This window comes from Bombina bombina, chromosome 4 (assembly GCF_027579735.1).
Source record: "Bombina bombina isolate aBomBom1 chromosome 4, aBomBom1.pri, whole genome shotgun sequence".
Classification (NCBI taxonomy): Eukaryota; Metazoa; Chordata; class Amphibia; order Anura; family Bombinatoridae; genus Bombina; species Bombina bombina.
In genome coordinates this window covers 554,648,542-554,660,962 of record NC_069502.1, presented here as the reverse complement: position 1 = coordinate 554,660,962, position 12,421 = coordinate 554,648,542, and the positions used below count along the sequence as shown (strand labels likewise).

Sequence of the window (12,421 nt, the reverse complement as noted above, 5' to 3'; positions counted from 1 at the left end):
CACTCTAACATGTACCCCGAGTCTAAACACCCCTAACCTTACACTTATTAACCCCTAATCTGCTGCCCCCGCTATCGCTGACCCCTGCATATTATTATTAACCCCTAATCTGCCGCTCCGTACAACACGCAAGCAACATTATAGCTATGTACCCCTAATCTGCTGCGCACAACACCGCCGACCCCTATATTATATTTATTAACCCCTAATCTGCCCCCCTCAACGTCGCCTCCACCTGCCTACACTTATTAACCCCTAATCTGCCGAGCGGATCGCACCGCTACTATAATAAAGTTATTAACCCCTAATCCGCCTCACTCCCGCCTCAATAACCCTATAATAAATAATATTAACCCCTAATCTGCCCTCCCTAACATCGCCGACACCTAACTTAAAGTATTAACCCCTAATATGCCGATCGGAGCTCACCGCTACTCTAATAAATTTTTTAACCCCTAAAGCTAATTCTAACCCTAACCCTAACCCCCCCCTAAGTTAAATATAATTTTATTCTAACGAAATAAATTAACTCTTATTAAATAAATTATTCCTATTTAAATCTAAATACTTACCTGTAAAATAAACCCTAATATATCTACAATATAACTAATAATTATATTGTAGCTATTTTAGGATTAATATTTATTTTACAGGCAACTTTGTATTTATTTTAACCAGGTACAATAGCTATTAAATAGTTAAGAACTATTTAATAGTTACCTAGTTAAAATAATTACAAAATTACCTGTAAAATAAATCCTAACCTAAGTTACAATTAAACCTAACACTACACTATCAATAAATAAATTAAATAAAATACCTACAATTATCTACAATTAAACCTAACACTACACTATCAATAAATTAATTAAATAAAATACCTACAAATAAATACAATGAAATAAACTAACTAAAGTACAAAAAATAAAAAAATATTTACAAACATTAGAAAAATATTACAATTTTAAACTAATTACACCTACTCTAAGCCCCCTAATAAAATAGCAAAGCCCCCCAAAATAAAAAAATGCCCTACCCTATTCTAAATTAAAAAAGTTCAAAGCTCTTTTACCTTACCAGCCCTGAACAGGGCCCTTTGCGGGGCATGCCCCAAGAAATACAGCTCTTTTGCCTGTAAAAAAAAACATACAATACCCAAGCCCGCCAACATTACAACCCACCACCCACATACCCCTAATCTAACCCAAACCCCCCTTAAATAAACCTAACACTAAGCCCCTGAAGATCTCCCTACCTTGTCTTCACCTCACCGGGTCCCGATCTGTCCAGAAGAGGGTCCGAAGTCTTGATCCAAGCCCAAGCGGGGGGCTGAAGAGTGACGTCCATCCTCGGGCTGAAGTCTGGATCCAAGCGGCGGCTGAAGAAATCCATCATCGGGCTGAAGTCGGAAGTCCATCATCGGGATGAAGTCTTCTATCAAGCAGCATCTTCAATCTTTTCTTCCGGAGCGGAGCGGAGCCATCTTCTTCCCAGCCGACGCGGATCCATCCTCTTCTAACGACGCCTACTAGCCGAATGACGGTTCCTTTAAATGACGTCATCCAAGATGGCGTCCGTCGAATTCTGATTGGCTGATAGGATTCTATCAGCCAATCGGAATTAAGGTAGGAAAATTCTGATTGGCTGATGGAATCAGCCAATCAGATTGAGCTCGCATTCTATTGGCTGATCGGAACAGCCAATAGAATGCGAGCTCAATCTGATTGGCTGATCGAATCAGCCAATCGGATTGAACTTGAATCTGATTGGCTGATTCCATCAGCCAATAGAATGCGAGCTCAATCTGATTGGCTGATTCCATCAGCCAATCAGAATTTTCCTACCTTAATTCCGATTGACTTCAGCCTGATGATGGATTTCTTCAGCCGCCGCTTGGATCCAGACTTCAGCCCGAGGATGGACGTCACTCTTCAGCCCCCCGCTTGGGCTTGGATCAAGACTTCGGACTCTCTTCTGGACAGATTGGGACCCGGTGAGGTGAAGACAAGGTAGGGAGATCTTCAGGGGCTTAGTGTTAGGTTTATTTAAGGGGGGTTTGGGTTAGATTAGGGGTATGTGGGTGATGGGTTGTTGGGGGGGGGGGTATTGTATGTGTTTTTTTTACAGGCAAAAGAGCTGAATTCTTTGGGGCATGCCCCGCAAAGGGCCCTGTTCAGGGCTGATAAGGTAAAAGAGCTTTGAACTTTTTTAATTTAGAATAGGGTAGGGCATTTTTTTTATTTTGGGGGGCTTTGTTATTTTATTAGGGGGCTTAGAGTAGGTGTAATTAGTTTAAAATTGTTGTAATATTTTTCTAATGTTTGTAAATATTTTTTTATTTTTTGTAACTTAGTTCTTTTTTATTTTTTGTACTTTAGTTAGTTTATTTCATTGTATTTATTTGTAGGTATTGTATTTAATTAATTTATTAATAATGTAGTGTTAGGTTTAATTGTAGATAATTGTAGGTATTGTATTTAATTTATTTATTGATGGTGTAGTGTTAGGTTTAATTGTAACTTAGGTTAGGATTTATTTTACAGGTAATTTTGTAATTATTTTAACTATTTTAGCTATTAAATAGTTATTAACTATTTAATAGCTATTGTACCTGGTTAAAATAAATACAAAGTTGCATGTAAAATAAATATTAATCCTAAAATAGCTACAATATAATTATTAGTTATATTGTAGCTATATTAGGGTTTATTTTACAGGTAAGTATTTAGATTTAAATAGGAATAATTTATTTAATAAGAATTATTTTATTTAGTTAGAATAAAATTATATTTAACTTAGGGGGGTGTTAGTGTTAGGGTTAGACTTAGCTTTAGGGGTTAAAAAATTTATTAGAGTAGCGGTGAGCTCCGATCGGCAGATTAGGGGTTAATACTATTTATTATTGGGTTATTGAGGCGGGAGTGAGGCGGATTAGGGGTTAATAACTTTATTATAATAGCGGAGCGGTCCGGTCGGCAGATTAGGGGTTAATAACTGTAGGTAGGTAGCGGCGACGTTGGGGGCGGCATATTAGGGGTTAATAAATATAATATAGGGGTCGGCGGTGTTAGGGGCAGCAGATTAGGGGTACATAGGTATAATGTAGCTGGCGGCGGTGTACGGAGCGGCAGATTAGAGGTTAAAAAATTTAATAGAGTGGCGGCGATGTGGGGGGACCTTGGTTTAGGGGTACATAGGTAGTGTATGGGTGTTAGTGTACTTTAGAGCACAGTAGTTAAGAGCTTTATGAACCGGCGTTAGCCCAGAAAGCTCTTTTTGCGGCTGGAGTTTTGTCGTTAGATTTCTAACGCTCACTTCAGCCACAACGCTAAATACCGGCGTTAGAAAGATCCCATTGAAAAGATAGGATACGCAATTGACGTAAGGGGATCTACGGTATGGAAAAGTCGCGGCTGTAAAGTGTGCGTTAGACCCTTTCCTGACTGACTCCAAATACCAGAGGGTGGTAAAAACCAGCGTTAGGAGCCTCTAACGCTGGTTTTGACGGCTACCGCCCAACTCTAAATCTAGCCGTTAGGCTTCCGTCTGTTAAAAATAGAGTTTACTTGTTCGATGACAGAAAAATATTGCCTCTCCAGATTTTAAATCAGAAATAATTACAGAAGGCCTCTGTTTGTCAAATCTAGAATAGAAGTTATTTAATTGGTTAGGTAATAATGCATCCGTTATAATAGTTGAAGATTTTGGTTTATAGTTAAGTTGTAATTAAAGGGACAAGGAAACTCCAAATGTTTCTTTTATGATTTCAATAGAACCTACAGTTTAAAAAAAATTAGCAATTTACTTCTATTATCAAATTTGCTTCATTATCACAAGAGACAAATATGTGCAGGCACCAATCGGCAGCTAGCTCCCACTAGTGTAGGATATGTGCATATTATTTTTTAACAAGGGATACCAAGATAATGAAGCACATTTGAAAATAGAAGTGAATTTAAAAGTGTCTTAAATTGACATGCTCTTTCTAAATCATGCAAGTTTAATTTTGATTTTCCTATCCCTTTAAGGTATTTGTTAGTAAGTCACTTGTTACAATGAATAAACAATACTTGATTTATATATATATAGTTTATTATACCTGTTAGCTATTTTGGTGTCTTCATTCGCTGTATAAACTATTTGTAATCTTATTTATCCTGTGTATCGTTTTAACCCTTAGCTGTATTTGTTGTGCTTTTTTGCTCTTAAATCATCTTGCCATAGGGAGAGCTTTTGATCAGTGGGCCCTAAGTGACAGAATTTTAAGACTATAGTTAACAGATGATGAAATGCTGTTTCTTCATAAAGAAATACAGAAGAGTTATAAAACCACATTCATTGTCAGTATGAGTAAAGTCACCAATCTGTAAATTCAGATTTTTGTATTTATAAAATATTTATTGGCCACATTACACTTTTTAATAGTGTGTGTTTTTTTTTATTCATTGCCAATTCATGCTTAGTTTGAAATTTCTAAATATTTTATTCCCCCCCCCCAGAGGAATTTAATGACAGAATTTTAAGACCAGAGTTAACAGATGAGGAAATGCTGTCCCTTCATGAAGAAGTACAGAAGATCTATAAAACCTACTGTCTAGAAAAAAGCATTGATAAAATTCGATTTGATCCCTTTATTGTTGAAGAAATTCAAAGAAGTAAGTTTACTTTTTTTTTTTTTTAGCTTATTTATCTATTTTTTGCACTAATGTGATAATTTTTTTTTACGATGTACTTAAAATATTATAAATTTCACGGGATATCATAGTAAACTTCTTTAAACTGAAGTGGGAAATAACATAACATGACTGTGCCTGCACACAACAGATGCACGATCCCTTGCAAGTCCCAAGGCTAGCATCCTGATTGGCTGGTTATAAAAGTCCCTTTGCAATGGGATGTAGCTACTTAGAGATATTCAGATGATATTTTCTATGTAAAAAAGGAAGCTTTTTTACCTCAAAATTTACTCATCAGCTTTTCGCAGCTATATTGCATCATGTCTCTGCCCTGTAAAACAACCACATATGGCCTTATTTGAAAGAAAGTAATTTGCCTATGATGAAGGTAATTGCATGTAATCATCTGTCCCACTGCACAATGGGAATAGGTTTGTGTGGACAAGAAGAGTGCTATTAAGAAATATATTTCTCCTGTTAAGTGTAGTCAGTCCACGGGTCATCCATTACTTATGGAATATTTCTCTTCCTAACAGGAAACTGCAAGAGAATTACCCAGCAGAGCTTGCTATATAGCTCCTCCCCTCACCTGTCATACTCAGTCATTCTCTTGCAGCCTAACTAGATAGGAAGCTGTGACAGATCTGTGGTGTTTTTTTAACTTAGTTTATTTCTACAATCAAAAGTTTGTTATTTTTAAATGGCACCGGAGTGTGCTGTTTATTCTCAGGCAGCTTTAGAAGAAGAATCTGCCTGGGTTTTTTTCTATGGTCTTAGCAGACGTAACTAAGACCCACTGGCTGTTCTCATCTGAGGAAAAGTGAGGTAACTTCAGAGAAGGGGAATAGCATGCAGGGTCCCCCTGCAACAAATGAGGTATGTGCAGTAAATTATTTTCTGAGGAATGGAATTGACTGAGAAAATACTGCTGATACCATTGTAAAGTAAGTTCAGGCTTAAATGCAGCGATAGCGACTGGTATCAGGCTGATGTGTGTGTGTGTGCACTGAATGTATTTTCTTAGGAATGGAATTGACTCTGAAAATACTGTAAATACTGAAATAATGTATGAGCCTTAACTGCAGTAAAAGCGACTGGTAGCAGGCTTGTAAATAATAATACATAACTTTTAAATGTATGTTTAAAACGTTTACTGGCATGTTAATCGTTTTTTGTGAGGTACTTGGTGATAAAACTTATTGGGGCTTGATTTTTACCACATGGCCATTTTTGTTTTCTGCATAGAAACAGTTTCTGAGCTTCCCCACTGTTGTAATATGAGTGGGAGGGGCCTATTTTAGCGCTTTTTTGCGCAGTAAAAATTCAGTCACAATCTGTCTACTTCATCCTCCATGATCCAGATCGTCTCTAGAGAGCTCAGGGGTCTTCAAAATCCATTTTGAGGGAGGTAATCAGTCACAGTAGTCCTGTGACAGTGTATTTGACTGTGAGAAAAACGTTAATTATATAATTGTTATCCGTTTTTGGGTACTAAGGGGTTAATCATCCATTTGCTGGTGGGTGCAATCCTTTGCTAACTTAATACATTTACTGTGAAAATTTGGTTGCTATAACTATTTTTGTTCATTGTTATTTCAACTGTGTCAGTTTTTCTGTGCTTCTTAAAGGCACAGTAACGTTTTTTATATTGCTTGTAAATTAATTTTGAAAAGTATTTCCAAGTTTGCTAGTCTCATTGCTAGTTTGTTTAAACATGTCTGACTCAGATGAATCTCTTTGTTCACTATGTTTAAAGGCCAATGTGGAGCCCAATAGAAATTTATGTACTAATTGCATTGATGCTAATTTAAATAAAAGTCAATCTTTACATGTAAAGAAATTATCACCAGACGACGAGGGGGAAGTTATGCCGACTAACTCTCCTCACGTGTCAGTACCTGCGCCTCCCGCTCAGGAGGTGCGTGATTTTGTGGCGCCAAGTACATCAGGGAGGCCCTTACAAATCACTTTGCAAGACATGGCTACTGTTATGACAGAAGTATTATCTAAGTTGCCAGATTTAAGAGGCAAGCGCGATAGCTCTGGGTTAAGGATAGAGCGCGCGGATGAGATGAGAGCCATGTCAGATACTTCGTCACAGTTTGCAGAACGTGAGGACGGAGAGCTTCATTCTGTGGGTGACGGATCTGATCCAGGGAGACTGGATTCAGAGATTTCCAATTTTAAATTTAAGCTAGAGAACCTCCGCACATTGCTAGGGGAGGTATTAGCGGCTCTGAATGATTGTAACACGGTTGCAATTCCAGAGAAATTATGTAGGTTGGATAAATACTATGCGGTACCGGTGTATACTGACGTATTTCCTATACCAAAAAGGCTTACAGAGATTATTAGCAAGGAGTGGGATAGACCTGGTGTGCCTTTTACCCCTCCTCCCATATTTAGGAAAATGTTTCCTATTGACGCCACCACACAAGACTTATGACAGACGGTCCCTAAGGTGGAGGGAGCAGTTTCTACTTTAGCTAAGCGTACCACTATCCCGGTGGAGGATAGTTGTGCCTTTTCAGATCCAATGGATAAAAAATTAGAGGGTTACCTTAAGAAAATGTTTGTTCAACAAGGTTTTATTTTACAGCCCCTTGCATGCATTGCGCCTGTCACTGCTGCGGCAGCATTCTGGTTTGAGTCTCTGGAAGAGGCCATTCGCTCAGCTCCATTGGATGAAATAATGAACAAGCTTAAAACACTTAAGCTAGCTAACGCATTTGTTTCTGATGCCGTTGTGCATTTAACCAAACTTACGGCTAAGAACTCCGGATTCGCCATCCAAGCGCGCAGAGCGCTATGGCTTAAATCCTGGTCAGCTGACGTGACTTCTAAATCTAAATTGCTTAATATTCCTTTCAAAGGGCAGACCTTATTCGGGCCCGGCTTGAAAGAAATGATTGCTGACATTACGGGAGGTAAGGGCCATGCTCTACCTCAGGACAGGGCCAAATCAAAGGCCAAACAGTCTAATTTTCGTGCCTTTCGTAACTTCAAGGCAGGAGCAGCATCAACTTCCTCCGCTCCAAAACAGGAAGGAGCTGTTGCTCGTTACAGGCAGGGCTGGAAAGTTAACCAGTCCTGGAACAGGGGCAAGCAGGCCAAGAAACCTGCTGCTGCCCCCAAGACAGCATGAAGAGAGGGCCCCCTATCCGGAAACGGATCTAGTGGGGGGCAGACTTTCTCTCTTCGCCCAGGCTTGGGCAAGAGATGTCCAGGATCCCTGGGCGTTGGAGATCATATCCCAGGGATACCTCCTGGACTTCAAGACTTCTCCTCCACGGGGGAGATTTCATCTTTCAAGGTTATCAGCAAACCAAACAAAGAAAGAGGCGTTTCTACGCTGTGTACAAGACCTCTTACTAATGGGGGTAATCCACCCAGTTCCGCGGACGGAACACGGGCAGGGATTCTATTCAAATCTATTTGTGGTTCCCAAAAAAGAGGGAACCTTCAGACCAATCTTGGACTTAAAAATCCTAAACAAATTTCTAAGAGTTCCATCATTCAAAATGGAGACTATTCGAACCATCCTTCCCATGATCCAAGAGGGTCAGTACATGACCACGGTGGACTTAAAGGATGCCTACCTTCACATACCGATTCACAAGGACCATTACCGGTATTTGAGATTTGCCTTCCTAGACAGGCATTACCAGTTTGTAGCTCTTCCCTTCGGATTAGCTACGGCTCCAAGAATCTTTACAAAAATTCTAGGATCACTTCTGGCGGTACTAAGACTGCGAGGCATAGCGGTGACTCCGTACCTAGACGACATTCTGATACAAGCGTCAAGTTTTCAAACTGCCAAGTCTCATACAGAGATAGTTCTGGCATTTCTGAGGTCGCATGGGTGGAAGGTGAACGTGGAAAAGAGTTCTCTATTACCACTTACAAGAGTTCCCTTTCTAGGGACTCTTATAGATTCTGTAGAGATGAAAATTTACCTGACAGAGGCCAGGCTATTAAAACTTCTAAATGCTTGCCGTGTCCTTCACTCCATTCCACACCCGTCAGTAGCTCAGTGCATGGAAGTAATCGGCTTAATGGTAGCGGCAATGGACATAGTACCATTTGCGCGCCTGCATCTCAGACCGCTGCAATTGTGCATGCTAAGTCAGTGGAACGGGGATTACTCAGATTTGTCCCCCCTACTAACTCTGGATCAAGAGACCAGAGATTCTCTTCTTTGGTGGCTCTCTCGGCCACATCTGTCCAAGGGGATGACCTTTCGCAGGCCAGATTGGACGATTGTAACAACAGACGCCAGCCTTCTAGGCTGGGGAGCAGTCTGGAATTCCCTGAAAGCTCAGGGATTATGGACTCAGGAGGAGAAACTCCTCCCAATAAATATTCTGGAGTTAAGAGCAATATTCAGTGCTCTCCTAGCTTGGCCTCAGTTAGCAACTCTGAGGTTCATCAGATTTCAGTCGGACAACATCACGACTGTGGCTTATATCAACCATCAAGGGGGAACCAGAAGTTCCCTAGCGATGTTGGAAGTCTCAAAGATAATTCGCTGGGCAGAGTCTCACTCTTGCCACCTGTCAGCGATCTACATCCCAGGCGTGGAGAACTGGGAGGCGGATTTTCTAAGTCGCCAGACTTTTCATCCGGGAGAGTGGGAACTTCATCCGGAGGTCTTTGCTCAACTGGTTCGTTGTTGGGGCAAATCTAATCTGGATCTAATAGCGTCTCGTCAGAACGCCAAGCTTCCTTGTTACGGATCCAGGTCCAGGGACCCGGGAGCGGTGCTGATAGATGCTCTGACAGCCCCTTGGGTCTTCAACATGGCTTATGTGTTTCCACCATTCCCAATGCTTCCTCGTTTGACTGCCAAGATCAAACAGGAGAGAGCTTTGGTGATTCTGATAGCGCCTGCGTGGCCACGCAGGACCTGGTATGCAGACCTAGTGGACATGTCGTCCTGTCCACCGTGGTCTCTGCCTCTGAGACAGGACCTTCTAATTCAGGGTCCTTTCAAACATCCAAATCTAATTTCTCTGAGGCTGACTGCATGGAGATTGAACGCTTGATTCTATCAAAGCGTGGTTTCTCGGAGTCGGTTATTGATACCTTAATACAGGCTAGGAAGCCTGTTACCAGAAAAATTTACCATAAAATATGGCGTAAATATTTACATTGGTGCGAATCCAAGTGTTACTCATGGAGTAAGGTTAGGATTCCTAGGATATTGTCCTTTCTACAAGAGGGTTTAGAAAAGGGCTTATCTACTAGTTCGTTAAAGGGACAGATTTCTGCTCTGTCTATTCTTCTACACAAACGTCTGGCTGAAGTTCCAGACGTTCAGGCTTTCTGTCAGGCTTTAACTAGGATTAAGCCTGTGTTTAAGTCTGTTGCTCCGCCGTGGAGCTTAAACTTAGTTCTTAATGTTCTTCAAGGCTTTCCATTTGAACCCCTTCATTCCATTGATATCAAGTTGTTATCTTGGAAAGTTCTGTTTTTGATGGCTATTTCCTCGACTCGGAGAGTCTCTGAGTTATCTGCCTTACATTGTGATTCTCCTTATCTGATTTTCCATTCAGACAAGGTAGTTCTGCGTACTAAACCTGGGTTCTTACCTAAGGTAGTTACTAACAAGAATATCAATCAAGAGATTGTTGTTCCATCTCTGTGTCCTAACCCTTCTTCAAAGAAGGAACGACTTTTGCATAATCTGGACGTAGTCCGTGCCCTGAAATTCTATTTGCAGGCAACTAAGGATTTTCGTCAAACTTCTTCCCTGTTTGTCGTTTACTCTGGACAGAGGAGAGGTCAAAAGGCTTCGGCTACCTCTCTCTCTTTTTGGCTTCGTAGCATAATACGATTAGCCTATGAGACTGCTGAACAGCAGCCCCCTGAAAGGATTACAGCTCATTCTACTAGAGCTGTGGCTTCCACCTGGGCCTTTAAAAATGAGGCCTCTGTTGAACAAATTTGCAAGGCTGCGACTTGGTCTTCGCTTCACACTTTTTCAAAATTTTACAAATTTGACACTTTTGCTTCCTCGGAGGCTGTGTTTGGGAGAAAGGTACTTCAGGCAGTGGTTCCTTCTGTTTAATGTTCCTGCCTTGTCCCTCCCTTCATCCGTGTACTTTAGCTTTGGTATTGGTATTCCATAAGTAATGGATGACCCGTGGACTGACTACACTTAACAGGAGAAAACATAATTTATGCTTACCTGATAAATTCCTTTCTCCTGTAGTGTAGTCAGTCCACGGCCCGCCCTGTTTTTACGGCAGGTCTAAATTTTAATTAAACTCCAGTCACCACTGTACCCTATGGTTCCTCCTTTCTCGTATGCTTGGTCGAATGACTGAGTATGACAGGTGAGGGGAGGAGCTATATAGCAAGCTCTGCTGGGTAATTCTCTTGGAGTTTCCTGTTAGGAAGAGAAATATTCCATAAGTAATGGATGACCCGTGGACTGACTACACTACAGGAGAAAGGAATTTATCAGGTAAGCATAAATTATGTTTTTTCTTCTTATATGCTTAACTTTGGGTCACATACCCTTTTGTAAAAGCAGTGTTAATTAACTGTCCATCTAGTCACTGGAACGTTTTTGTTTAGGGGATAGAGGCTGTTTTGCCAACTTAAATTGCCTATTTTATACTTTAGCTGTATTAAGGGTAATGACTTCTAAGGAAGCTATGCATCACACGCACACCAACCACCTCTCAAAGATGGTTGTCCCACCATTCAAATAAATGCCTCCAAGGCCCCTTATAGCTGCCGAGTGATCATCTGACAGTGACTACTAGTCTTATTTTGTTGTTTTGTAAAGCTTTATGAATCCTTGCAGTTTTGTTAAATCATTATTTTATGTTGGATGTTTTTTATGAGTATTTTATGTTTGGCTTTTTATTATTATTATATTATGCTATGTCACATTCATTGTCAGTATGAGTAAAGTAACTCATCTGTAAATTCAGATTTTTGTCATTAGATATGTTTGTTTACCTCTTTTTTTCTCTCTTCTAATTTTAAATGACTAATTTTCATTGCAGAAGATAGGTGTACATCCTTAAAGGTATAGAAAGGTCAAAACTGAATGTGCATTTCTGTTTTAAATAGAATCATTTTTGCACTATACTTCCTTTAGCAAAAATGCTTCTAGTAAAAATGATTGTTTCAGCATTATACGCACATATGCTGTGAGTACCCAGTGCACCAGGATTCAAACACCAAATCTTTTTCTCAGTGAGTCAGCAATGGCTTAAATTACTCAAATGAACTATTTGCTAATGCAATACACACCAACACCAGCTCTCTGAGCAGGCAGGCTATTTAAATCCTGATGATCTAGTCATATGTAGCATATGGGACTCATCATGTATGTTTATAGAAAATTGCAAAAAAATACCTTTTCATTCCAATGGCATGGAGAGTCCACAAATCCATTCAATTACTAGTGGGAATTCAACTCCTGGCCACCAGGAGGAGGCAAAGAACACCCCAGCAAAGCTTTAAGTATACTTCCACTTCCCACAATCTCCAGTCATTATTTGCCTGTGTACATCGTAGGAGGTGTAGCGAAGATGGTGCCTGAAGAAAATCGAGTTTTAATCCTTAAAGGGACAATCAAATCCAAAATAAACTTTTATGATGTAAATGAAAAAGTAATTTTAAACAACTTTCCAATTTACTTTTATCACCAATTTTGCTTTGTTCTCTTCATATTCTTAGTTGAAAGCTAAATCTGGGAGGTTCATATGCTAATTTCTTAGACATTG

The 12,421-nt window shown here is 40.0% G+C and overlaps 1 protein-coding gene across 2 annotated transcripts in view; it reads left to right on the top strand.

Moving 5' to 3' along the window:
- SNX14 (sorting nexin 14) overlaps positions 1–12,421 on the top strand; it is a 517,711-nt gene that overhangs the window by 188,935 nt on the left and 316,355 nt on the right. For both annotated transcript variants that reach the window (XM_053710493.1, XM_053710492.1), the window contains exon 13: positions 4,500–4,655. In XM_053710493.1, coding sequence (XP_053566468.1) covers positions 4,500–4,655 — 156 coding nt within the window. The remainder of the gene's footprint in view (positions 1–4,499; positions 4,656–12,421) is intronic.